Below are 22,675 nucleotides of genomic sequence, written 5' to 3' on the forward strand. Positions count from 1 at the left end.
TAGATGACGATAGGATGCTAGAATATGGTTTAGAAACCCCTCTTTATAGTATAGACGATGGATGACTTTATACTAAGAAGTGGTTATTTATGAGAGGCGTAATTATTTGTGCGTACCTAGTGGACATTATGCCGCCTGGGGCGAGGATCTGGTGTTGGCAGATAGGCCGGGAGAAATAAACCCTAGCTACGGGCTGAGGGACACGGAGTAGGCATTGGGCCGGGAGTTGGTAATCTCTGGCTACGAGCGCAGAGACCACGGTGCTGGCATAGGGTCGAGAGATATATATTTATTCAGTGATCTTACTGGCAGCATACCGCGCTTACGAGACGATCTGTGAGACGTTTGATGTTTTGATTTCCACGATGTTTTTCCGCGATATGTCTTTAGAGATGTTTTTGGCATGCTAGGGTTTTCAGTAAATTTATCACTTATTATGCTAGTAGTTTTCTTTATATAAACCTAGGGGTTAGTACGTTAATAACTGTTTTATTATTATTGTATATATGAATTTGGTCCACTCACCTTTGTTTTGCGCCCCCATTCTGGACTTAGAATCGAGGCAAATAATCCCGGCATCAAGGCACTTCCGCAGCGGCATCTTCGAGTCCTCTTGGTGTATGACCTACTCCTTTGTTCATTCAATTTTATATTATTTCTTATAGTATTCTGATTAGTTGTATGCTCTGAACACATTCCTTAAATACATATTCTTTATTTTTTTATATTTTTAAGTCTTAATTATTCCTTATTTTCAGCCTTTTGCACTCAATAAATGGCTTTCGTCACCCTCGGGTGTCGGCCAGCTCGTGCCTATCCTGGTATTCGGGGAAATATCCGGATCGGGGCGTGTCAAGTAGGTCAACTTTTATGTTTAATCTTCTGTTTCTTGATTTCTCCTTTAGAAATATGACTTGTCGAAGCTACAAATCTATTGCTTGCTTGCAATTAAATACCTTTTGGTTGACTGCAAAATTGTTTGTTGCTTTTGATCCTCTATCCCACCATTCAAACAGTCTTTAATTCCGTCAAGATTCAAGGAGTTCATTTCTCTCTGTCACTCGTCAGAAAACATGTACTCACACCAACTAGATTAGACTATAAAAGCGGAATAATACAGCAATACGTTGATGCCATCTCGAGACTTGAGAGGGATCCACCGTCCACGACAACAATGAACAAGAATGGCAACTAACCTGCGTCTATTCTTGGTCTTCGGAGAACCTTGGCCAGTCCATGACACAATAGGATAGATCAGCAGGTGGCAGAGAAGTTGAGATGTGCCAACTCCTTAATTGTTGCATCTAATTGTCCGTTGTACATTCTTATGATGTTTTCATGAATTTAATTCATTGAAAAATAGGTTTTATGGTTTTAGCGAGTTACGGTGTATAGGTCAATTTTGGTCAGAGAGAGGCGCCTTCGTGGTCACATAATCTTAGGCACGACAGTTTTGGTCAAATGATGTAATCAGAACAGTAATATGTACCAAAAGAAACACACTCATATAATATTGTGCATTTTCATTACAAAAATTGCACTGTCTGAGTACTACTACTAATGTCTTCTGACAGTAACATATGGAGTAGAACCTAAGTTTGGTGCTACTTCGGGTGTCGTTCAATCACTACCATGGACTGAGAAGCAGGAAGTCGGAGTGTAGCCTGTTTTCCAGCGATTTCAATGGGAGGGGACTTAATGGGAGAAGCCTACTTGGGCTTTGCATTCCTTTCAGTGGCCTCAAGCAGGCCAGGTACCTATTTGATTGATTGTTGTGTAGGGGAAGCTTTGTTGTCTGAGTTGCTGCTTCCTTCTCCTTCTCTACCGATGCTCCACTAGGGTCCTGCGCATCAAGTATCCACAGAGTAGTTAGATGGAGTTTTTCGTGTTCCTCAATGGGCTAAAGAATTCTATGTTTGAGAGCATTCTATCGAAAACAGAAAATATACTAATGAACCGCATAAGTTGCAACCTATCATGCTGCATTCTATGGATGATAGGAAATTTATCAGGATACAATTGTAAGAGAAAATAGACTGTGTAGCCTAGCATGTTAAGAGGTTTGAGACTCTTACCCCAACTCCAAGCATGACAAAAGTGAATGCTTGATTTTCTGCACCGACATAGATTTCAATCAACTTTCGCAGGTCAGCAAGGGTTGCGTCTTTTACAACCTTAAGTGTTGTAATGAACTTCCCTGGATTTTCTTTTGAAGCTTCCCATTTCACATACACTTCAGTAGTATCCGAGTCAGTGCCCTCATTTGAAGGGTCGTAGTTTTCCCTGGAGGCCAATGCTGTCTCATCACACACTCGGCTTTTGTTTGTCTCTGATTCTGCCAGTTTCTGCTCATTTTCTGATTTAACTGATGCAACAGTAGGTGCTGGACGTGGGATATGCTGAGAGATCTCTCTGTAATCTCCACAGAGTGTAAATATGTTGCAGATTCTGACAAGCCTATCATCTGGTTTTCCATTGTTATCTTCTTCCTCTGGATTTCTGCTTTGCCAAAGCACAGTTGGTGTATCTTGATAATCCTGAGGTAACGATGTCAGGGAGTCCACATTATAATTACTCCTGAAGCTAGATCCATCAACCATACACACTCTCTCTTCCTCTATTACTTCTTTCTCAACCTCTTCAGCCTCCACATTTTTGTTAGCTCCTTCCTCTTCTTCCATTTCTTCTTCCTCAAAAACAGTGCTCAGGCATACCCTGTCAGCATATTTTGGCTCAAAAGAATCAATGTGTGCAGTGTTTACATTATTGCTGTCAGATGGATAAGCAACCCCAGGTACCACTCCTACATATTTGATCTCCCGAGTAAACGTTTCTTGATCATCCATGTCTAAATCCATTGACTTTACCATTCCTCCTGCATCATCACTGGCATAGATTCCTAACAACCTTTTGGCAAACTGCGTTCCATCAGGCTCCTTCGACCACCCGCTTTCCTTACCATTTCCATCGCTTGAGCGGCACAGTTCAAGCTCAATTTCCTCCAACCGCCGCCTCAGCATTTCAACTTCCTGCTGCTGTTGCAATATCCTTTCTTCCATTCTCCTTCTCTCGAGTTCAACAAACTCATTCGCCATTCTCTGGCATTCTGCCAACTTCTTTTCCAACTCATTTTTCAGAGTCTGGGCCACTTCATTCACCTTCAAGTTGATTTCTTCCTCCTTTGCCCCTGATCCCTTCCCTTCCACAAGCTCAAGTTTAGACCTCAATGCAGCAACCTCTTCTTCTTTATTCATTAGCTCCTTGTGTGCTTCATTCCGCTCTTTCTCTTTGAGCTTATTCTCCCTTTGCAGTTTAAGGATAAATTCATCCATGGCAGCAATCCTTGATCCTAAAATAGCTGCAGATGAATCTTCGGTCCCAGTTTTGTCCTTGATTGGCGTATGAGGTCCGCGGACAATACATTTTGCTTTTGCACCATATTCAAGGGTGGAGATTGTCTTGTGTATCTCCTTTGGGTCTGGACTTGCACACAGGACCATTAAGATTTTTGTCTTGTCGTCCTCAAAAGAATCCTGTACAGAAAGAACGTAAGAACCATCATCCACGTATTCTTACAAGGTTAAAAGGCACCATATAAACCTTAGTAACTGGCATCAGTGTGTATAGAAGTTACCTGTAGAAGCATGGTCAGTTTGCTGTCCCTGAAGGGCACATGAGAATCACCATTGGCAATGGATTCAACCACCCTTTTCAGAGCTATGTTTCCCTGGTTGATCTTTGCAGTCTGTGAATTCAATGTAAGCAAAAATAAGCAATCGTTACAATGCCAAAGAAATTGTTGCAACAATACAAGCATGGATTAACCACCACCACCGAGAAATTACCTGCATTTTTGCATCAAACCCAATTTGGCCAGCTTGCTCAATATTTTCAGATCCAGCCATGTCCACGAGCATCAAGCGTCCTCCCACTGTTGGGACATCAAGGATTATCTATGCAGAAATAGAAAGCAAGTCACATCCAACTAGTGACATAACAATACTCGGAAAGAATTACCATACAGTTGAAAGTTCAAGGGAATCTACCATGCAATGGCTTCGAGAACTTCTATCGTTGCAAAGGGTGCTCTTAACAATCCTTCTTTTCTCCACCTTCTGAATCTCTTTTGAAATTTTCCCAGCTTCATTTCCAGAAATGTAGGTTGCATTCTTTGCCTTCTTCCCCATAACTTCAAGCCTAACCTGCAGACACAAGTATTAGTACAGAAAATTGCAGCAAAACTATGTACCTTCAAACAAGGACAGCCTATAAGATTTGTACATGAGTTCTCAATAATTTAAGCCAACATAACCAACTTAGCCAAACTTACAGTGAGCCAACACAATCAAAGCTAAAAATCCAAAATTCGACGGAAAACTCATTTCGAAATCCAAATCAAATCACCTTAGAACTGGAGCAATTTCCTTCGATTTTAGCCAACAAGCAGCTAAACCAAATTTACACGGAGTTCACAATAATTTATCCTTAAAAATTGACAGTCTTAAGATTGATATAACAAGTTCTCTCTAATTTAAGCCAACACAACCAATTTAATGAAATTTACAGTGAGCCAACACAAACAAATCTTAAAATTCAAACTTGCAGAAAACCCATTTCCAAATCCAAACTTACAGATCTACAGAGAGAGAAAATTTGATGGAAGACTCATAAATCATCAAGAACTCGATAAAAAAAGGGAGACTCAGCTAAAATTATCACCTTAGAATTGGAGCCATTGCCCTTTGGCCATCCATACCCGAATCCCCCGCCGCTGTTGCTCGGCAACAAATCATAAATCTCCTCATTGTAAATCTCCAAAACAGTGACCTGCACAAACGACCCAACCGCAGCACCACCGTCATCTTCCCCATTCCCAAGAACATCTTTCAACGACCTGTAAACGATCCCAGGCTGCTTGCAACACCCGAACATGGTGTGACTCTTGCCCGACCCAGTTGGGCCGTACATCATGATCGTACATTTTTCTCCCAATTTCACACTGTCAATCCTGGACTGGACAAATTTTCTGTAAAACGTCCCCAAATCGTCTTCTTCCGATAACGAAACCCCATCGAGCGTGAAATCCCGGTACCCAAAATCGGCCCGGACACGAATACTCTGCCTCTGAGGATTGATCTGGAGAACCGATGCGGGTTGTTCTTTTCGATCTGGGTGGTCTCGGATTCGGGCTAGAACTTCGACCGGGTGCTCCGCTGGTGGATCTTTTACGGCGGAGTTTGGGTTCGGAGATGGGTGCACTTTGGGGAACTGGAGGCGGTGCTTGGATAGCGGAGTCTTGAACTGGGTTGTGTGGGAGTGGTTTGATTTGGAAGAAGACGGCGTCGGAGCCATTTGTAAGGTTCAAGAATTCAAGATTTGATCTGGATTTACAGAGACGATGAGAGTGGGAGAGAGAAAGGAAGGTAGAGAAAGAGAGATGAAAAAGGAAGAGTCTTGGAAGGGCATGTAATTTGAAAACGAGGGGCTTTCAGAATTCTACTCAAAACTGTGAAACAAAAATATAGCCGTTGTCATTTGTAACGTCTAGTTTTCTTCTTTTATTTTTTATTTTAATTTATTTTATTTTTCAAAATTGACTTGGGAGTGGTGGGTCAAATCGTTTCACATTGGGAAAAAGTATTAATTAACTCTAAATGCACTTGTTGTCCATTGCACACACAAATTCAACTACCTTTGTAAGTATATATTGTTTTCCCACTTAATAAGGATACAAAAAACAAGATAACGATTTTCACACTTTAATTTTGGCATTTCTAGCTCAACATCTTGTTTTTATACTTTGATTACCCTCAATCGCAAATGCAGAAAATTCAATAAAATAGCAATGCGAAAATCGTCACCAAAAATATTTGGTCCACTACATCATAGACTAGATTTAAATTTTAACAATGCACTTTAAAATGTTGCCTAATTTAACAACCACATCTACAGAACACAATTCAATACTCCCCTCAAATGTTGATAAAAGTAATGTCTTTATTTGTTGTGTTAAACACGTCAAGATTCAGCTAAAACTCATATCTAACACCCCACAAGGGCCACAACCATTAAAATTTGGATAAACCAGCAACAAAACTGCTGAATGCCAGTGTGCCTAAAACTCCTATAGATATCACTTGAAAAGGCAATGCAGATACAATCCAAGTGACAAAGACGATTCACTTTATCGATTACAAAATTTACATGTATACAGTGTTGTTCCTCGTTGAACATTTCCTGGAACTTCCATCCACCGGTTCATGCATACAACAATTGGAAGTAACAACATATGATCAAACGACACCAAGAAGACGCGAGGCAAAACAGATGGAGATACATTGGAAGTAGGAAAAGAAACTAACAAGAAACTATGAAACAACAAAAACCCTTAGCTCGTCTCTATCTCCTCTGGTGATGCGGATATCAGCATCAAGGTAGGTAACGTCAAATTCACCACTTCCTGGGTTAGACGGAGGTCGTAGTCCTTCTGGTAACTTAGGTAACTCTAATGGAGGAAGCTGCGATAAGTTTCCAGTAGTCTTCACAGTAGTTTTCTCAAAAATGATCTTAACCCTGGAAGATCCTGTAATTATTAAAAGGTCATTCATTGGTTTATGTCACATTCATAAGTTGCTACGTAAACCAAAATACACCAAATAAGAGAGTTCATAAGTACCTATGAGTTCAAATTTGTGGGCCAAAGTGGCAGTTGCTTCAACGGGCGGCAGGGGCCATGGAGCACCTAGTTCAAGCTCCACTATGTTATCAAAGTCTTTGCTGAAGATATCAATCCGTTGAAATACCTATTTGCATAACATATGTTACTTTCGGAACAGCAAAATCATCAACGAATAACGAATATTCAATACATGGTAAATTTTGGTATGATGTAAAACAATGACAAGGACTAAACAACACAGGGTCGGACAGAAGATCTTAACCAGTTAAAATCTAACAATGTAGGTTGTTTATCTGAGTTTACTTAATTCATAAAACTGTTAATTTAAGTTCCAGATGATCTACTACACCTTCACATAGCAGATCTTAGACGTTCCCCCTTCCAACTGTTCGTATGTTGTGCGTGCGGGCACGCGTATTATCAAGGGATACATAGACATATGCTGCTGCTATTTGAAATCCTAGGCCCAAGTTGAGGTCGAACAAATTTAATATATTTCAAACGAACTATTCCAAAATTTTACTTCAGAACTTCGTTAGCTACAATGGACAATTTAACTACAAAAGAAAGACAGGTTCAAACGGATTCCTCAGGTAATCCTCCGCACATTTATACAATATGGTTTACTGAGAGTAGAGCCTCTGTATTTTTCCGCGTGAAGTTTCTGTATTAGTCTATGGCTTTCTATCCTGCATGGTTTCTTCCTTACCAAAGAAAAAGTTTTCATGCTTGCTGGGCACTGCAAACAGGATACGGGAAGGAGGTAAGTGGAAAAAGATCCACGCTAATAAAGAGTACAAATGATCAACTTCCTAAAGCTATGGTGAAGGAAATTCGAATTAATGATGCAATCTGGAATGGTTTTGCAGACTCAACAACAACAACAACAAAGCCTTTTCCCACTAAGTGGGGTCGGCTATATGAATCCTAAAACGCCATTGCGCTCGGTTTTGTGTCATGTCCTCTGTTAGATCCAAGTACTCTAAGTCTTTTCTTAGTGTCTCTTCCAAAGTTTTCCTAGGTCTTTCTCTACCCCTTCGGCCCTGAACCTCTGTCCCGTGGTCACATCTTCGAACTGGAGCGTCAGTAGGTCTTCTTTGCACATGTCCAAACCACCGTAACTTCCACTACTTCCATAGATTTTCCCGTTAAGGTTCCTATATTCCACGTTCCTAAATGCATTCTACTCTCTTGAACTGTACCCTTCTGTCCTAGCTTCTTCACCATCCCCCGTCTAATAGGATCAAAGTACTTCTTTTGTGTGTCCTGTGTAAAGTTGATAGAAGCATATGCTCCCAAACAACTTTGAGTGGAGTCGTTCGAAAAGAAGTTTCTATGGCCCCCTTGCTCATTTAACACTGCATCCGGGTGCCGATGGAGATACAGCGACCCTTGCTCACTTATCACTGTGCTCGGGCCACACAGCGCGCCACTTACGGGTGACGTCCTAGCTTTAGCGCGATTTCGTTCTGGATTCATTGTCATAAGGATTCGACATAACTGTGGAGTGCCGGCTGTCGACTACCTGACGCCCTCCCCCTCCTCCTTTATCCGGGCTTGGGACCGGCAATGTAAGATAAACTTAAAAGACTTTGTGGGCTTTGGGGCGTATGAGTTTCTAAAAAGGATCAGGTAAAGTCACTTGGTGTTCATATATTGGTGTAATATTTCAATTGGTGTTCATAGTTAGCAAACATGCAAATGGGTGAAAGCATATCAATGGCGTCCAGGAATATAGTAGATGAGTACCTGGCCTAAGGTAATTGGGAGTAGCCTTCCGGTGGGAGGTCCAGGACGGCTCCCACCTAGAGTACGAGAAGAAAATGCACTGCTATATATCAATTTCCATCTCCCTTGCAGTTTATCAAGATCAGTTGAGAGATCCACTGGACCTCCAGCAGCTTCAATCTCCTTGGCAGCAGCTTCTGCCTTTTGTAGATCCTCTCCCGATGCTGCAAGACCTCTATTTAGCCCAGAAACAGCACTCTGCATCGGATTAGACACAAATTGAAAAAATGATGGTAGAAAGCACAAACAGTTAAATTCACATAAATAAGGACCATGACTACCACAAGAGCGCATGTGCACATTGCCATTTTATGTGACAACAGTTAAAGCCATACTTTAAAGATGAAGCTGTGATATAAAAGAGATGTAAATTGGAGGACATGATTTGATTTTGCTCCACAGATAGGAAATTACTGATGAATCCGTATATCAAGAACCTTGTTGCAAAATCAACTTTCTAAGAAGAGTTAATAAACTGAATTACAAACATAAGTGACCAAAAAATTTAAAAAGGCTTTTCAAGAGCCTCTATTGAAATCCTATACTAGTAATATCAGCCTTCATATACTCATTCCAAAATATTTAACTCACAATTGTTAAGCACAAACATGATTACTGTTGTCCTCTGATCATAAAACCAATACTCGACACAAAGCGAAAAACTCATATAATCATAGGGAAGTACAAAGGAACCCAACAATACCAAATAGAGTTATCCTTGTGTTGAAGGACACCACTCCCAACAACACCAATATTGTCCCCTTGGTAATTACCACCTGGCACCTGCACAATCCGTCAGGTGTGGGGTTTTATCACAAAAGGCCTTGATATTAGTTGGAGTGAAGTTAAGATATTTAAACACTTCTTTTCACATAGATACGATCGATGTGGATGTTTCAACATAACAGCATGCTGCAGAGAATTTGTAATGAGATACCAATAACATTTACACAAAAGTACAATGATTTCACCACCAAGTTACCAACTACTTGATTTGCATCCAAATTCCAAAATAGTATAAAATTACTGTACCAAATGCAATCAAATCCATAACTGGAAAAAAAAATTGAGCAAGCTAAAGAAAAATGCCCAATAGGTTGAGAACGTACCAATAGGTTGAGCTTTAAAGACGCTACAAGTTCAGGGTTGGGCGTGGTTTTGCTTCCGGAAGACGGCGGCTGTGGTGGCGGCGGTTCGAGAACAGAAACCTCGTCCACAGCTGCTCTCGGAGCAAAGCTTTTGGTGTGACGGCGATTTGACGAACCAAAACGGAGGCGTTTTGGGCAGGGTGGTTTGCTTGGAATAACATAGTTTGCGGAAGAAGTAGAAGGCGAGGACTGTAGAGAGTGAGGGAGAGAGCTCAAAGAAGCGATGGCCATGGCTAGAAAGTAGAAGGAAAGGTCTTGGCTCTTTGAGAGTTTATATTGTTTGTTTTGAGACGACGCCATTGGATTCGTGGTTAGTATGAGTGCGCGCGTTTGTACGGTCTTCCAGTAAATTATTCAACGCAAAATGGATGGAACTGGAAGCTTCATGAAATTTGACCCTACGATTGCAAATCTCAACGGTCCAAATTGATTTTACATTTTTTGGTTGGATTTATTTGAAAATCAATTGCCTATGAATTAAGAGTGTTAATTTCTTTTGTGACCAAATAACAATATCATGCCCTGGTTTCAAATCGTCATTTGGTATTGCGGTCTAATGATTTTTTTTCTTCACTCATAAGTAAGTGGTTTTAGATTCGATTCTCGTCATGAGAATTTGAACTTCATTATTGTTACCAATTATAAAGTTTAACATGCTCTCTCACCCTCTTGATGTTAGATAATATCGTTTTTTTTTTCACAAAACAAAAAATCCTGGTCAAATCGAATATACGATGGGAAATTCTATGCGCAATCCAACCAATTGCTCACTGCGTCCAACATTCATGGAAAGAATGCAAACTTCCAAATTCGTACCTCCACCTTAGGATTGTGAATAAATATTACTTTAATTAAGATTGGTTTGTATAATTTTTTTGAAAATGTTAAAGAGACTCTCCCATTCCACAAACCTAAAACTAGGGTAAAAGATTGTTTACTACCCTCATGTTTCGTGGTTTTCAACATTTAGTACATCAAATTTTTTCGTCTCAGATTCATGCCTAAATTTTGGGACAGTCTCATACATCCGTTAGTCAAACTATTAAATCTGCCGTTAATTGTGACGTGACGCCCATGTGAACAATGACTGGTTGCCACGTGTCATCCACGTTTTTTTCTTTTTTTTCTTTCTTTTTTTCTTTCTTTCTTTCTTTCTTTCTTTCTTTCTTTCTTTCTTTCTTTCTTTCTTCTTCCTTCTTCCTTCTTCCTTCTTCCTTCTTCCTCTTCTTCTTCTTATAACTTTTTTTTTCTTCCTCCTTCTCCTTCTTCCTTCCTTCTTCTTCCTTCTCCTTCTTCTTCTTCTTCTTCTTCCTCCGAATCTGGGGAAGTTTTTTTTTTTTTTTTCCTCTTTCTTCTCCTTCTTCCTTCCCCTTCTTGCCCTTCTTCCTTCGTCTTCCTTCTTCTTCTTCTTGCCCTTCTTCCTTCGTCTTCCTTCCCCTTCTTGCCCTTCTTCCTTCGTCCTCCTTCTCCTTCTTCCTTCCTTCTTCTTCCTTCTCCTTCTCCTTCTTCTTCTTCTTCTTCTTCTTCTTCTTCTTCTTCCTCCTCCGAATCTGCCCAGATTTAGTTTTTTTTTTCTTTTTTCTTCTTCTTCCTCTTCCTTCTTCTTCTTCCTTCTTCTTTTTCTTCTTCCGACTGCAACTTTTTTTTTCTTCCTCCTTCTTCTCCTTCTTCCTTCTCCTTCTTCCTTCTTCCTTCCCCTTCTTCTCCTTCTTCCTTCTTCCTTTTTCCTTTTTCTTCTTCTTCATCTTCCTCAAAAAAATTAAAAATTAAAAATTAAAAATTAAAAAATAAAAAAACCTTCATCTTCCCGAAATTCAGAGGAAGAAAAAGAAGAAGAAGGAAGAAGGGGAAGGAAGAAGGGGAAGGAGGAAGAAAAAAAAAGTTGCAGCTGGAGGAAGAAGGAGGAAGAAGGAAGAAGAAGGAGGAAGAAGGAGGAAGAAGAAAAAAGAAAAAAAAACTGAATCTGGGCAGATTCGATGGAAGAAGAAGAAGAAGGAGAAGGAGAAGGAGAAGGAAGAAGAAGGAAGAAGGGGAAGAAGGGGAAGGAAGAAGTAGGAAGAAAATAAAAAGTTGCAGGAGGAAGAGGAAGAAGAAGAAGAGGAAGAGGAAGAAGAAGAAGAAGAAGAAGAAGAAGAAGAAGAAGAAGAAGAAGAAGAAGAAGAAGAAGAAGAAGAAGAAGAAGAAGAAGAAGAAGAAGAAGAAGAAGAAGAAGAAGAAGAAGAAGAAAGAAAGAAAAAAAAAACGTGGATGACACGTGGCGCCCAGTCATTGTCCACATGGGCGCCACGTCACAATTAACGGCAGATTTAACAGTTTGACTAACGGATGTATGAGACTGTCCCAAAATTTACACTTTAGGTATGAATCTGAGACGAAAAAAACTTGATGTACTAAATGTTGAAAACCACGAAATATAAGGGTAGTAAACAGTCTTTTACCCCTAAAACTAAGTAGATGCAGCTCTAGTAGGGTTTCATTATGTCCTTCATGTAATGCTTCTGAGATCATCTCCAACCGAATGAGGGTCAGATGGCTCGTTGTAGCCATCTGGCCCTCCAAGAAATTAATATTTTAATAAATAGTGCAGGGCCATATTTCTTACCGTCTCCAACCGAAGGTCAAGCCAAGCATAGTCCTGTCACAAAAAATCATCTCCAACCGAGATCCAAATATAATTTATTATTTTAATTGAATTACTATGGTTACTTAAATTAAATTACCTCAATAATTTTATGTTATGGATTGTCAATAATTTTCATGTTTTTAATTTTTTTTATGTTGTTTAATGTTACTTAATGTTATTTAATGTTATTTAATGTTGTTTAATATTGTTTCATGTTGTTTCATGTTACTTAATGTTAAAAAAAAAATCAAATATGACATCAGCATGTGGGCAGCCCGGTTAGTCCTTTGGCCCTTTTTTGTCTAGTGGGGCCCATGAGCCATTTGGCCTGACCCTCAGTTGGAGACGGTTTTCAGGCTATTTTCGGCCCTCTGGACTATTCGATTGGAGATGGTTCGATGAAGATCAGCTGCATCGTTTTGCATACCATCCTTAAGCTCAGGAGGTTTGGAAAGTTTGTAGTAACATTTCTTCTCCTTTTTTTATTGCTAATTTAAATTATTGGCTTTATAATGTTTCCCATGTTGATAAGGAGGAGCTCTCTAAGCTTAGTAAAATTCTTGTGCTCTGTTGGTAAATGTCGAATGACAGAAATAATGTTGTTTTCATCAGTAAATCTACATCCAACCCGTTGTATCATGATGGATGCCACTATTGCAAACAATTTCCACAAAGCAAATTCGATGCCTACAAAGTGCAAGTGCCTAAATCAGAAGAGCATTATCAAATGGACTACTCCTGCAGATGGTTTCTATAAACTCAACTTTGATGGTTCTTGTCACACCACCAAGTAACCATATACTCAACAGATCTCGCCTCCGGGATATGTACGAAGCATAACTCAAGAATCGAATCGCATAGTAATTTTTCGTATACTTTATGGCTACATCTAATCTCCTCATTAGACTGCCTACGTACCCTCAACAAGGATCAAGTCATTCGTAGTTCGTCCTTCGCTACAACTTGACATATATCACAGTCCGTTCAAGCCGAAAGGCATAACATTCCTCAATCGAATATTTGGACTTGACAAGCATGAATTATTCGATTCAAGCTACATAACAACTCACATGACAATCAAGGTTTCTATTTCATCCATCATATAAATCATTATGTTTCAACATAAAATCACAATTCATATCATGTTATACCTCAAAGAATCAACAAAGCACAATAGTATCCTCTAGTCGCATTGATCACTGATCTAATCGTATTAATAACAATCACATTTAATATCATTCCACAATCACCTTAAGTAACCTATTCCATGAATCAATGAGGCACGATATTAACATTTAATTATGTTAATCAGTCAACCAGATCACACATCAGTGCACAAAATTTAATAAAGGAATTCTACATAATTCTCTACCTAGATTCCAAGTAATAACTTGATAATTCTAATTTATATTCACAAGGTTTATTGTGGGTAATTCCCATTCACTCGAATCCAGGGTTCTAGTCTAACTTATGGAAATGAGCAAGAGTAAGGATTCCGAACCACTTAATGGAATCCAATCTAGGATACGATTCCGGACCACTTAACGGAATCTAAACTAAATTATGATCACCTATTGAAATGTACTAAGTAAAACTAATCATCTTCATCTCTAAAATGCGTATGGTCCCCCATCGCGGATATACCAAGTAGAACCATAGGCATAATCTCTTCGTGCAGGCAGTGATCACCTATCGCAGATATACCAAGCATGATCACCCCTAAATACATATGGTCCCCTATTGCGGATATACCATGCAGAACCATATGCATAATCTAATAATATAGGCAGTGATCACCCATCGCAAATATACCAAGCATGATCACCCCTAAATACATATGGTCCCGTATTGCGGATATACCAGAACCATATGCATAATCTAATAATATAGGCAGTGATCACCCATCGCAAATATACCAAGCATGATCACCCCTGAATACATATGGTCCCGTATTGCGGATATACCAGAACCATATGCATAATCTAATAATATAGGCAGTGATCACCCATCACAGATATACTAAGTGTTTGTACCATACTTGACCAATCCCGAAACTACTGAGCATCGGTCAACGTTATACCGTCAATGATCCAAAAGAGTTTCCCTCCAACCAAAAGGCTAATCACAGCGCGACACGTGTCGACATCATAAGCCAATCATAGCGCGACACGTGTTAACATCAGAAGCCAATCACAACACGACACGTGTCAATGTCAGAATGAAACTAGAAACTCTTTTCTATAAACAGAGATCATTCTCTCACAATATTTCCTAACGTCATTTGTACTAAATCATTCACTAGTACTAACAAAAGGAGAGTTTGAACCTATGTACTTGTGTAAACCCTTCACAATTAATGAGAACTCCTCTACTCCGTGGACGTAGCCAATCTGGGTGAACCACGTACATCTTATGTTTGCTTCCCTGTCTCTATCCATTTACATACTTATCCATACTAGTGACCGGAGCAATCTAGCGAAGCTCACAAAATGAACATTTTCTGTTGTACCAAAGTCCTCATTGATTTTGTACATCAACATTTGGCATCGTTTGTGGGAACGATGCTTATTCCCACTCTCTTCAGCTTTGCCAAGCTGGTTTCCATCATTCGTACACTCTCTTTTGACCAGGCATCCCTCTCCAACATAGGGAGCGAAGGAAGGCACAGCACGCAGAATGACACCCATCTTGCACTTGGTGCGAGGCAATAAAAGAAGGAAGGAAAGAGGGTTGCTCTTCAAGCTAAAGTCGATGAGCTAGAAGCTTAGAACAACAAGATAGTAATGAAGAATGAGGTCCTCCAGGAGCAGTATGAGAAGCTCTTTGAGATGCTCCACGAAAATATGCGTACTCAAACACGCAAGCTCGTTGCCCCTGTGGACATAAACCATCATCTGGGTGCCCTCCAACACGGAGGTGACCCCTTCGACATGGGTATCCCTGATGAGGAGTGAGCTAATCATCAAAACATTGATCAACATGAGACTTCTCTCAACCCAGATGCTTCGACCCGAAGCAGGAGAAGTGGAGGAAGACACCTCATTGCAGAAGGGTTGAAAAGATCGAAAGCCGTTTATCGCGACTGCCGAGGCTTCCTAAAGCAACGTCGAGAGAATCCACTCCACATATGCTCAAAGATCAATGACCCAAGGGTTTCTGAAAGACTCAGTCCCATCCCACGACCCAGGCCAGCTGCCAATCTAGAGAATGAACGACAGGTCCTAGAGGAACATGAAGGTACAGGGGACTCTGAGGTATTTCGACAGACTCGCCTTATAAGTCAGTACGGCGAGTCCAAGGAAAAACCACATGCTCTTGCTCAAACTTTCTTACTTCCAAAGGGCAATGGAGACTTACGAAAAAAAATTCCAGTGGTACATGACTCCACTCAGGACTCCCTTTTTCTACAGCTCATTGAGGAAGTAAACAAGTTGAAGGCCGAACGTCAGGCCGAGATACCTAATTGGAACCAACCCAAGCCTGGCCCTCTCACAAGGAGGATCCTCGACACCCCCTTCAAGCGAAAACAAAACAAAAGCTTGGTTTACAACTCTATACTGGAAAGGAGGACCCAATTGAACACCCTAACCTCTTTGAGTCCACCATGGCATATTGGATGCACACTGATGAAGAGCGATGTCTTCTCTTCCCCTCCACCCTCTCTGGCGCAGCTCTAAACAGGTATTGCCATATTCCACCTGAGACAGTAGATTCATTTGAGGAACTAAGGAAACTGTTTGTCTCTCAACACATCTTCTAAACCGATCACTTGCATTCTGCAGATGACTTGTACACTATTTGCCAGAAGCCGGACGAGTCACTACGAGAGTATGCCGGTCGCTTCAGCCATGAGTATTCTCGCTGCACTGAGGCAGATGACAAGACCGCCATCAAGGCCTTCACGGCAGGCCTACGTGATTGTTTCTTCAAGTACATGATCAATGCCAACACTTGGAAGACTTACTCTGAGGTGATGGCACAAGCTTACAACCATGCCTCCGCCGAAGCAAGGACATACCAAGGGAACCCCCATATGGTTAACCCCTATCAACAAGTGGGAAGTGGAAGTCAAGTTCTACCAAGTGAAGAGATCTTGGCCATTCAGACACCCATTGCATCATTTCCTGCCTCATTTAGCTACTCGCTAAGTCACCAAACGTATCTGTCTCTTGGTAAGAGGAATGATTTTTACTCTTAGCAAGCCTATTACAACAAGAGGGATAAAAGTTCGTATCAAGACAACCAGGGGTGAACGTACCGTCGACTATTATGACTATAGGGCCAAGCCTCACTATTTCAAAATGGAGGACTAGGTACTGAATGAAATGATATTATAAGAAGGCATACACATTACAAATGTTTTGACTCTCAACCGCTTGAGATCTTTTATCACACAAGCCATTCGGCAAATATTTAAAGAAAAGGGAATTTAGACAACTTCTTCTGAGTCTTTTGCCTTCCTAGCACTGGAACATTTGGTCTACGCTGACCTACCCTTATACTCCAACTCAGAGCTTCAACATGCGTACTTTAACACAAAGTATATGATACTAAGTGTTACAACCAACATAGTTCACATATCAAAAGCATGGATCCTTTTATGCATAGCAAAACATTCATAAGCATCACTCATATCAATCAACATAAACATCATACATTCCAACACATTCATACATAAACATCATACATTTCAACACATCCATACATAAGCCAATTGTGCTTCGAAAAGGTTCAACATACTTTGTGTCATTCGACACTTGCTACACTGTGCCTAAACACCTTGCCCTTATTCTTACCAACCAGGTGATGAAATGTAAATAAGGAACTCATCTTCATGCCATTAACTAGGTGATGAAATGTACAAGAAGGAACTCATCTTCATGCCACAAACCAGGTGATGAAATGTACAACCCGTACTCTCTTTCATGCCACCAACCTGGTGATGAAATGTACAACCCGTACTCTAATATCATTTGGCAACTTGCCATTCATGCCACCAACCAAGTGATGAAATGTACAACCCATACTCTCCTTCATGCCACCAACCAGGTGATGAAGTGTACAACCCGTACTCTAATATCATTTGGCAACTTGCCATTCATGCCACCAACCAAGTGATGAAATGTACAACCCATACTCTCCTTCATGCCACCAACCAGGTGATGAAGTGTACAACCCGTACTCTAATATCATTTGGCAACTTGCCACTCATGCCACCAACCAGGTGATGAAATGTACAACCCGTACTCTCCTTCATGCCACAAACTAGGTGATGAAATGTACAACCCGTACTTTAATATCATTTTGCAACTTGCCATGCATCCACCAACCAGGTGAAGAAGGAACTCATCCTCTTGCCACCAACCAGGTGATGAAAATGATGAAAGGTGATGAAGGAACTCACCTTCGTACCACCAACCAAGTGATGAAAGCAACTCACCATTCATTCTACCTACTAGAAGACGAGTGTTACAACTTGTACATGTGAACTCCTAGCATTCACAAATAATCAAAAACCCTCAAGCTTGACAACTCAACTAGGGGAGCACTTATACCCAATAAGAGTTATAGTCACTAACCAAGTCTTATTGCAAGCCAACAGCAACTTCAGTGTATGGCATACGAAGATCAAGCTATTCAGCCTTCTTGTATATGCTTTAGACATTTCCCCTCTGTAACAATGCAAACACTACAATTCGTAGAAAGCTTCACACACTCTTGATCAAGACAGTGTGAAGCAAAACCAATTTATGGTGCCAACAAAAGCTTCATCAATGGAGGGCAACCACAATTCTCAAAAGCTTCACACACTCTTGATCAAGACAGTGTGAAGCAAAACCAATTTATGGTGCTAACAAGAGCTTCATCAATGGAGGGTAACCACAATTCTTAAAAGCTTCACACACTCTTGATCAAGATGGTGTGAAGCAAAACCAATTTATGGTGCCAACAAGAGCTTCATCAATAGAGGGCAACCACAATTCTCAAAAGCTTCACACACTCTTGATCAAGATAGTGTAAAGCAAAACCAATTTATGGTGCCAACAAAAGCTTTATCAATGGAGGGCAACCACAATTCTCAAAAGCTTCACACACTCTTGATCAAGACAGTGTGAAGCAAAACCAATTTATGGTGCCAACAAGAGCTTCATCAAAGGAGGGCAACCACAATTCTCAAAAGCTTCACACACTCTTGATCAAGACAGTGTGAAGCAAAACCAATTTATGGTGCCAACAAGAGCTTCATCAATAGCGGGCAACCATAATTCTCAAAAGCTTCACACACTCTTGATCAAGACAGTGTGAAGCAAAACCAATTTATGGTGCCAACAAAAGCCTCATCAAAGGAGTTCAACCACAATTCTCAAAAGCTTCACACACTCTTGATCAAGACAGTGTGAAGCAAAACCAATTTATGGTGCCAACAAAACCTTCATCAATGAAGGGCAATTACAACTCGTAGAAAGCTTCACACACTCTTGATCAAGACTGTTCGAATCAAATTCAATTTATATGGTTAATCCAAACCTTCGACTACTACAAGGTTACAAGGTGTGGCTTGCATCACAATCTCTTGCTTAATAGTGTGGAAGAAAAATTTGTATATGTTGTCTCTCCCACATTTTCAAATTTCTAATTTTCCCAAAAAAAAAAACAAAAAGGAAATTGGGAAATTCAACAAAGCTTCACCACAAAAGCTTCATCAATGGAGGACAATTACAAATTCTCAAAAGCTTCACACTATCTTGATCAAGATAGTGTGAAGCAAAATCAATTCATGGTACCCAACAAAGCTTCACAACAAAAGCTTCACCAACAAAAGCTTCATCAATGGAGGACAACTACAAATTCTCAAAAGCTTCACACTATCTTGATCAAGATAGTGTGAAGCAAAATCAATTCATGGTACCCAACAAAAGCTTCAACTCCAAAGCTTCACCTACAAAGCTTCAACTCCAAAGCTTCACCCATAAAAGCTTCACCCACAATAGCTTCACCCATAAAAGCTTCACCAACAAAAGCTTCACCCACAAAAGCTTCATCCACCACAAAAGCTTCACCCACAAAAGCTTCACCCACCACAAAAGCTTCACCTGCAAAAGCTTTACCCACAATGCTTCACCTACAAAAGCGTCACCCATAAAAGCTTCACCCACAAAAGCTTCACCCACCACAAAAGCTTCACCCATAAAAGCTTTGATGAGTAGATTTTATATTATATATTTTACCCTAATCTTAGTATATTTTGGTTAATATTTTGGAAGAATTTTGATACTTCGAATTGTATTTTCAATATAGGACTTTCGATTTCCTCTGGAGCAAAACAGGACCAAATGGACAAATTTTGGAGTAATTCCAGTTGGAGAACGTTCGTGAGTCACTTAGCTTGATCGTATCAAACTTTGGGATTTTTTCACCAAGCGGTTGTTTTCTGGCGATAAAATAAAGAAGCAGTACGCAGTGCTGGAAAATGACGTTTTTAGGCTTAAATTGCGTTTTTGGAGCCCAAGATGACCTCGGATGGGTTCGTGGCCTTCTGGAGAAGTGTTCAAAATATTCCAAACATTAAATCCAGCTATATTGGGCCAGTTTTGGAGCAGCTTATGGGTCAAAACGTGGCTGTTCAGATTTTGGACGAATTTTTACTATTTTAATTTAGGGTTATGTTTGTCTTTAGGGGGATTAGGGTTTTTGTGTGGTGGCTTAGCAAATATATTGCTTGGCCGTCTACAATTTTTCACGACGCTTTCTTTTATGCAATTTTGGAGACAGAGAGAATTGTTACGGTTTTGAAAACTTTTTACTTGAAGGTGCTTTCAATCCTTTTCTTGAATATATTTTCTATGATTTCAATTATGAATATGCGGAACTAATTTCTTTTGCTAGGGCGAAGCCTTGAGCCTTAGCATGAATATGTGATTTTTATCTATTTGCTTATGATTGATTGCATGCTTACTTTGAATTGTTAATCACCGGGATAAAAACTATCTAATTGTCTTAATGCCTGATCACCATTAGGATCTTTAGAAAAGTAATTTGATGCAATTTTGGTCGGAAGGTTCCCTGAAATTGATGCTGGCTTCTTGTGATTAATAATTGTAATTTCTCTTAGGATGAATATCACGTCTTAAGGATTGCATGGTTTTTCAAAGGATTTTCATAAAGCATAATGAGTCTTGCATGTTCATATTTGATCCGAACGTCCGGACGGGTTGCATGTTAGATATACATTCTATGTTGGAGGTTCCAAGTAGAATATGAATTAGGAAAATCTAACCCTCAAAGTGGCATGTGTAGATCATAAGTAATTGGTAAAAGTTCATAGGATTGCTAGGTGATAGTGGAACCCTAGTGCTTTCTAAATTTTACTCTCCTAAAACTGTTTTCTTCTCTCCAGTTCTAATATTGCAGATTGTTTATTTTAATTTATTAATTTCGTTTTTATTTTAATTAGGTTATAAAATCAAATCCCTCAATTTCTATTTTACAATAATTAATTGTTATTTGGTTAGTTTCGAATTATTTAATAATCCCTGTGGAGAACGACCTTGCAAGATCCGTTTATACTACAACAACCTTGTGATTCTTGCAAGTAAAATACGAGATTTAAGCCCGTGCACATGAGTAGTAAAAATCCTATCAAGCTTCACCAACAAAAGCTTCACCCACAAAAGCTTCCCCCATCACAAAAGTTTCACCTACAAAGCTTCACCTACAAAAGCTTCACACTATCTTGATCAAGATAGTGTGAAGCAAAATCAATTCATGGTACCCAACAAAGCTTCAACCTCAAAGCTTCACCTATAAAGCTTAAAATATATATATATATATTTCGGAAATTAAAAAATTCGAAAATTCGAAAATTCAAAAATTCGAAAATTTGAAAATTAAAAAAATAAATAAATTGCCTAGGCCTCCTCTTCTTTGGGCCTAACAACTTTCATAACAAATATATATGAAGGATGAGTTTTGGGCTACCACTTAGAAAGGAAAATGGTGAAGTTTTGTTACTTTGGAAACTTGGCTACTAGCAGGACACCTCATTCATCAACTCCCTCGACCGGAGACTTGGGGAACTCCTACCATATGTTGTTGTACCTTGATACTCGGAAGTCTCATGACCACTTAATGACTTGGATTTTTTCAAGTCTCCAACCGAGAAGTTTTCCTCACTCAGGAAATTAGGTGAGCACTACCTCAACCTACATGCTTCACTCACAAAGCTTCAACATACAAGCTTCAACAAAAGGAAAAATTCAAAGAACTTAGTGAAGAAGGCCTTGGTGTATTTAACACAATATGTTGAAATGAAGCAAAGCTTGTTTATTGATATCTCCGATAAGTTACAAATATGTACATATATATGAATCAACATAAACAAACAAAAAGGAGCGTTCACAAAGGTTGCTCAGGAGAAGTCTCAGCAGTCGGCAGAGCCCCAGAAAGAGGAGGCACAGATGGTGATTATTCGGAGCCTCAGTACTAGGCAGAACCCCAGAAGGAGGAGACACCGGAGGTTGATCATTTGGAGCTTCATTACATGGTACAGCCCCAGAAGACGAAGGCAATAAATGCCTTTGGAACAAACCCACAAACCTCTGATGATCAAGTAAAATCTGACCATCAGATTCTTGCAGCTGGTCGAGCTTCCTCTTCATGTTTGTAACATAGTCATGTGCGAGCCTGTGCAACTGTTTATTCTCATGCTTGAGCCGTCTGATCTCCTGTTTAAGACTTATCACTTCAGCTGCCAATGATTCAACTTGGCAGGTTTGAGCAAATAGGCGTTGGGCCATATTAGACATAGAACCTGAACACTGAACATTGAGAGCCAGAGAATCCTTAACAACCAACTTATCAGACCGTTTGGAAAGTAGTATGTTATCTTTGGGAGTGAGAAGGTTCCTGACCACCACCGTAGCGGTCATATCATCATTCATCATAGAGTCCCCAACGGTAAGAGGACCAGTAAGGGATAAGAAGGATGGGCGCCATATGTTGTCTTAAGAAGGCATGGCTACCTCTTCACCAAAGTTCAAGTCAAAACGACGGTCGGATGGGCTAGACATTCTCAGAAATGATGAAGGAGAAATGAGGTGCAATAAATCTCTGAAGTAAGGGGAAAATTCCTACAAGCAATAACTCTCTGAATGTACTTCTTGCACACAATTGGTGCCCTTATAAAAGAAAGGGCAATAGGGTCGTTGGTTCAAAAATCGAAAAGACACCACTCTTCGGATTCCGAAAAGGCACCACTTTCCACATGCAACATCAGCTCATCAGGTACCACAGATAACTTTGCCAAAGATCTCTGACAAAGTTTAGACACATAAATTTTGAAGGTCCAGCTACCCTTTTATTACCTACAAGGGTAAAGGAACAGCACCACTGCTTGATAACTGGAAAGTCGCTATGTATGTCAACCTCCGTGCTTCA

The 22,675-nt window shown here is 40.0% G+C and overlaps 2 protein-coding genes across 2 annotated transcripts; both read right to left on the bottom strand.

Annotated features, from left to right (window-relative positions):
* Positions 1-1,451: 1,451 nt before the first annotated feature.
* Positions 1,452-5,524, bottom strand: LOC126607075 (kinesin-like protein KIN-10A). The gene is made up of 6 exons (XM_050274508.1): positions 4,720-5,524; positions 4,047-4,202; positions 3,846-3,953; positions 3,635-3,745; positions 2,076-3,533; positions 1,452-1,843 (listed from the first exon to the last, which is right to left on the bottom strand). Exons 1-6 carry the CDS (start codon positions 5,350-5,352, stop codon positions 1,628-1,630), a joined length of 2,682 nt encoding a protein of 893 aa, XP_050130465.1. The 5' UTR covers positions 5,353-5,524; the 3' UTR covers positions 1,452-1,627.
* A 642-nt stretch (positions 5,525-6,166) lies between these two features.
* Positions 6,167-9,930, bottom strand: LOC126607077 (plastid-lipid-associated protein 6, chloroplastic). The gene is made up of 4 exons (XM_050274511.1): positions 9,577-9,930; positions 8,429-8,665; positions 6,677-6,803; positions 6,167-6,583 (listed from the first exon to the last, which is right to left on the bottom strand). The coding sequence occupies exons 1-4, from the start codon at positions 9,913-9,915 to the stop codon at positions 6,369-6,371; spliced, it is 918 nt and encodes a 305-aa protein (XP_050130468.1). The 5' UTR covers positions 9,916-9,930; the 3' UTR covers positions 6,167-6,368.
* Positions 9,931-22,675: the final 12,745 nt, after the last annotated feature.

Source organism: Malus sylvestris, chromosome 16, assembly GCF_916048215.2.
Source record: "Malus sylvestris chromosome 16, drMalSylv7.2, whole genome shotgun sequence".
NCBI classification, from domain to species: Eukaryota; Viridiplantae; Streptophyta; class Magnoliopsida; order Rosales; family Rosaceae; genus Malus; species Malus sylvestris.

Excerpts from the sequence above, each read along its gene's own strand:
- LOC126607075 (XM_050274508.1), bottom strand. The coding sequence starts at position 5,352 with ATGGCTCCGACGCCGTCTTCTTCCAAATCAAACCACTCCCACACAACC. Across the intron at positions 3,954-4,046 it reads GTTCTCGAAGCCATTGCATG|ATAATCCTTGATGTCCCAAC; the intron begins GTAGATTCCCTT and ends ATTTCTGCATAG. Across the intron at positions 1,844-2,075 it reads TTGTCATGCTTGGAGTTGGG|GACCCTAGTGGAGCATCGGT; the intron begins GTAAGAGTCTCA and ends CTTGATGCGCAG.
- LOC126607077 (XM_050274511.1), bottom strand. The coding sequence starts at position 9,915 with ATGGCGTCGTCTCAAAACAAACAATATAAACTCTCAAAGAGCCAAGAC. Across the intron at positions 6,804-8,428 it reads TCCCAATTACCTTAGGCCAG|GTATTTCAACGGATTGATAT; the intron begins GTACTCATCTAC and ends TTATGCAAATAG. Across the intron at positions 6,584-6,676 it reads CCACAAATTTGAACTCATAG|GATCTTCCAGGGTTAAGATC; the intron begins GTACTTATGAAC and ends TAATAATTACAG.